The sequence below is a fragment of the Egretta garzetta genome, unplaced genomic scaffold (genome assembly GCF_000687185.1).
Source record: "Egretta garzetta isolate BGI_Z169 unplaced genomic scaffold, ASM68718v1 scaffold272, whole genome shotgun sequence".
NCBI lineage: Eukaryota > Metazoa > Chordata > Aves > Pelecaniformes > Ardeidae > Egretta > Egretta garzetta.
Window position 1 is genome coordinate 2,111,458 of NW_009258966.1, and position 5,276 is coordinate 2,116,733.

The 5,276-nt window shown below is 46.2% G+C and overlaps 1 protein-coding gene across 1 annotated transcript in view; it reads left to right on the forward strand.

Annotated features, from left to right (window-relative positions):
* The window catches only part of SEMA6A (semaphorin 6A), a 114,811-nt gene extending 113,239 nt beyond the window's left edge, over window positions 1-1,572 (forward strand). The window contains exon 19 of the mRNA XM_009634621.2: window positions 253-1,572. Coding sequence (XP_009632916.1) covers window positions 253-1,442 — 1,190 coding nt within the window. The 3' untranslated portion in view covers window positions 1,443-1,572. The remainder of the gene's footprint in view (window positions 1-252) is intronic.
* The last annotated feature ends 3,704 nt before the right edge of the window (window positions 1,573-5,276 follow it).

Genomic DNA, 5,276 nt, shown 5'->3' on the forward strand with positions numbered 1-5,276 from the left:
AAATGCTCGTTCCCTTCCTGGACTTCGTAGTCTCCAACCCCAGATCTGAAAGCTGCACTGACACCCCAAGGCCGCACATGCAAGATGTAGCTGGCAGGTATAGTCTGTCTCCAAATTTGGGCAAGCTGATCAAAAATCACCTTGCAAAGCACAACCAAACCTCCCAGGGCGTGCCTTTGAACAAAGTAGTTAATGGTAAGTAGCTTTTCCCCGTCCTCAGTTTGTTTAACCACTGTATGCTGTTTATTGCAGGAGTGATTCGTGAGAGTTACCTGAAGGGTCACGATCAGCTGGTGCCCGTCACGCTGTTGGCCATTGCTGTTATTCTTGCTTTTATCATGGGGGCCGTCTTTTCGGGAATCATAGTGTACTGCATCTGCGACCATCGCCGCAGAGACGTGGCTGTTGTGCAGAGGAAGGAGAAGGAGCTGACCCACTCCCGCCGAGGCTCCATGAGCAGCGTTACCAAGCTCAGTGGCCTCTTTGGGGATGCTCAGTCCAAGGAGCCAAAGCCTGAAGCTATCCTCACGCCTCTGATGCACAATGGCAAGCTGGCTACCCCAGGCAGCACTGCCAAGATGCTAATCAAAGCTGACCAGCACCATCTGGACCTGGCCGCCCTGCCAACCCCGGAGTCCACCCCAACCCTGCAACAGAAGAGAAAGCCCAGCCGTGGCAGCAGGGAGTGGGAGAGAAACCAGAACCTCATCAATGCCTGCACAAAAGATATCCCCCCGATGGCCTCGCCCGTGATCCCAACTGACCTGCCGCTCAGGGCTTCTCCTAGCCACATTGCCAGTGTTGTGGTCCTGCCCATAGCCCAGCAAGGCTACCAGCATGAGTATGTTGACCAGCCAAAAATGAGCGATGGGGCTCAGATGTCCGTGGAGGACCAGAATGCCACCCTTGAGTACAAAACTATCAAGGACCATCTCAGTAGCAAAAGCCCCAGCCATGGGGTTAACCTGGTGGAAAATCTCGACAGCATGCCACCAAAAGTACCCCAGCGGGAAGCTTCCCTCGGGCCCCCGAGCGCCTCGCTGTCACAGAGTGGCTTGAGCAAGCGGCTGGAGATGCACTCCTCTGCTTACAACGTGGACTACAAGAGAAGCTACCCTACAAACTCGCTCACAAGAAGTCACCAGACGTCAACCCTCAAAAGAAACAACACTAACTCCTCTAACTCGTCCCACCTCTCCCGCAATCAGAGCTTCGGCCGGGGTGACAACCCGCCACCGGCCCCGCAGCGAGTGGACTCGATACAAGTCCACGCCGCCCAGGCACAGGCTGTGACTGTATCTCGGCAGCCGAGTCTCACCGCCTACAACTCGCTGACGAGGTCGGGGTTGAAACGCACGCCCTCGCTAAAGCCAGACGTACCTCCCAAACCTTCCTTTGCTCCGCTCTCCACGTCCATGAAGCCCAATGACGCGTGTACATAATCAGAGTGGGGGGGGGGGGTGTGGAAGAGGACAGCAATTAAGCAGAGGTTGCCCTTGAAAGCCAGTGTTCTGCAACTGTTATCACTCGCTCCTCTGAGAAGATGGTTGTTGCAAGCTGAAGATGTGTTGGATTTCTGCTCTCTGGGAAAAGTGGAATATTTTTTTAAACCCGAGCCATATGACCCATGGTTGAAGGTTTGCAATTGCAGGACTCGCCCCCACAACCCGCCGGTTCTTTGCTCAAAAGACTAGCCCTCCATCACAAACATTGAGCCAAAAGCACACAGGTGAAAGAGGACTGTGACATTTCACCCTACCCCGCAGCTGCACAGCGCATTCCTGAACTGGGAAAGAATGCCCTGAGAAGCAAAACAAATAATTACAAAAACAAACAAATTTTAAAAATTTAAAAAAATAAAAATAAATAAATAAAAAAGAGAATCCATTGATAAAGCTAACTCTTGACTTAACAATGGCAGAAGTTTACTACGTGCAGGTACTGTGAAATGACGCCCATCAGTGTTACAGCCATTTGGTTACAGCAGTTCAATGCCGTGTTGGGCAAACTATGTCATAGATTTCTGCTACCCTTCTCTTTTAATGAATAACACGTGACTGTTAACACAAATAACTCCTCTTATTTATTGTTCAACTTCTGTTTTTCCTAAGGAAATGACTCCTCCATATCATCCTGTGAGCAGCTCTTCAGATGTACCTTGAAAGTTATACCTATTTAACGTGAAACCCATTAACTGGAGTAATTAAAACTCTTTTATTTTTCCAATGAATTCGCTGAGTTAGATAAGTTGGAGCTGGAATTCTGAACTTTGTGCCTGGACTGCCTGATTAGCTGAAAAAAAAAGGGGATATTTATTTAAGTCTCTCAGCTAATTAGCTGCCTGGGCCTCTGACCTAAGACAGCAACAAATACCGCAAGTTCATAACTTCTAACGCAACTGCAAGAGAAACTCTTAAAAGCCGCACATTTGTGCACCATTGCTATCAACATGGCTTTGTCAGTAGCTAATACTTTCTGTGAAGGCACCAGCTTGTGATGTGCCATCTCATTTCACCTTGCATGTGAGACGGCAAACAAAATCCTCAAACAGTGTGAACTAGTTAATATGCCGGCTGTTACCATGCATAAATTATGGTCTTATCACACGGGTTTTTCGTGGGAATATATCTGTGAATAGCCTGTTTTCTTCCACATGTAAATTTGTGCCTTACACCCTCAGTTGTGTATACTTGTGAGCTGTAGTATGTAAAACCTTTTTCTTTTTCCCCTTTGAGTAATGCAAATATTTATTGATCCTTCCTCATCCAAGCCCAGTCGAGATGTGGAGCAAAGACATTCAAAGAAGAAGGTGGTGGTTAATGTCATAACCCCGTGTCCCTCAATTAATTAGGCTAGCACCAGTACCCTCCACTTTGGTTTGACTTCTAGCTGTGCCAAGTCCTCCCAAAACCACCCGCAAGCGGCGATGCTCCCAAGGCGCTGTGCTGGGGGTTCTGCCTTCCCCCACCTCCCCCCCTTTACCACGTGTCAGCATGGGGACCAGCCTCACTGTGGGCAGCAAGGAGGTGACCAGCACCCTTGTCCACAGGGCTGGTGCGTCCCCTGCCTGGGGACAAGCGCCGGCGAGGGGGGGCCAAGGCCCGCGGAAAGCCTGGCTGCACGTCCCACGGTGCGCAGGGCACACGGAGCGAGGACAGGCAGGCGGGCTCCTGCTGTGGCTACCTGCTGCTCCAGAAGGATGCTGCATATACTTCTTTGGGGAAAAATGTATTTTTTTTTTTTTTCCTTTGTTTCTTTTGTGTGAGTGTGCATGTAGCTAGCGTGGGAGCGTGAGCGCGCACAGGTGTGTGCGTGTGTGTGTGTGCGCGCAGGTGTGTAAGTTCCTTTCCAGTCTTTCAGTTTATGCAAAAACTTAGATGTGTTTTTAATCTGTTACAATAACTGTGTCAACATACTGTAGAAAAATGATGGGGATCGCTTCTAAGCTTTTTATATATATATATATATATCTACTGAACAGTATGTTTGAGTAAGGTGGTTGTTTCTGTTTCAATTTGTTTTTTAAAATTTTATACTTCCATTCGTTTTTCAGGGTTTTGGTTTTGTTCCTGTATGATTGAAAAGACAGATTCTAAGTCCACTAGGTTATAGATGGTATATATAAAGTCTGGATGGTCTAGACCAAAGTGTGTATCAAGGGTGCTTGCATGTTCTTTCATTTCATCATGGCTTCTTTTATGAAACAGTTTTGTTCACCCTTAGTGAACTATGCAGACTGGAGTAGATAGTTCTGTATCCAAAGCAATGTTGTTGTTTTAATAAAAACAAACAGAAAACCCTTTGAAAACGGTAGGTAGCAAGGTCTTTTTTTTTTTTTTTTTTTTTAGAAGAACCAACTCCCAACCTCTTTACCAGGCTCCAAACCCCTGGAGCACCAAGTGCGCAGGTCCCGTTGACATTGCCCCACAAAGCGCTCTCCCAAAACCGTAGAGACAAATAATCACGGCAACAGCTTGTGCAGCGATCTGCCTTCGCGAGGTACACCACACCAGTAACCAGGCTGACCTTGAAACATGCGTTTTGTACTCGGTGGGTCTTCTGTTTTCATCCTTTCCCGCTCCCGGTTCCCTTCCACCCTTTGTTTCAAGGGGTTCATGAACCTATGTGTGCCTTTGCTTTCCACCCTTGCTATACACTGGTAGATGCAACAAATTCAGACTCTCATTTGTTGTAAAGTTGTAAAGTATTGTGATGTCACCGGTTTCCCTTCATTTCCACATCCCCCTAACATCTGATTCACAACTTAATGTATGTTGTAAAAAAAAAAAAAAAAAGAAAGCAAGAAAGAAAAAGAAAGAAAAAAGGAGGAGAAAAGGGAAAATAAATCTCTTGATTACATATGGTAATAAAACCAGACTGTTCTACCTTATTTCCTGTGTCCTGGTTCTTTTGTTTCTATGAATACTTATCCTTTCCCTTAAAAAATACAAACAAAGGCGGTGCTGATCTTTTGGATCATATTATGATAAGAAAGAAATTTGTTACTCTCTGTCTCTCACAGAAGATGATCTTGACTTTAGAGTAAGGTGATGGTAATTAAAAATTGAATCACACATTTGCTCTCCCACTATTCATATTCTGCATTTTCTTTTTATGAGCTTGTTCATCATCAAATATTTATGGCAGACTTGATAGTTTAAAAGATCAAGGCTGGGATTTAAGCACGCGTGGTCCACCAAAATAGATCATCATACAGAAGTGACTTCATCTCCAGGCTTTACATATTAATAACGGAGGAGCCTGTGTTTTCTTTTAGCAGGCATAAATCTACTGTGCTTCCTAGGCCTGCTTTAGAGGATGTTGCCTGAGACTTTAATTCTGCAAGAAAATGGTAGTAAACAGATAAATAATAAACAAGTGTATAATCTCCCTACCCCTAGGAGTCATTAAAGCATGCCTGCGTTCTCCATGTTGATTTTGTGTAACTGCAGATCACTTAGGCTCAGCCATTACAGCACAGGTAAGTGCTCAGTTACATTAGTTACTGGGCTTGGTGATTTTGTCTTGTGACATGAGTTTCATGGGATCCTGTAGAAACGAGGGATCCAACCCAGTAATTTACCCTTGCTCAGGTTGTACTGGGCTTTCCTGCCCTGCCAGGACACCCTGTTCTGGACCTAGAGCCCTACTGGCGTGTGCCTGTCCCCCACCTCGCACCATGGATGGCTGTGGCACTGGCTCAGAAGAAAGCGGTAAAGTACTAGGTTTTCCTCAAGGAGCAGGACATGATAGATCTAAGAAGATAAGTCACAAAG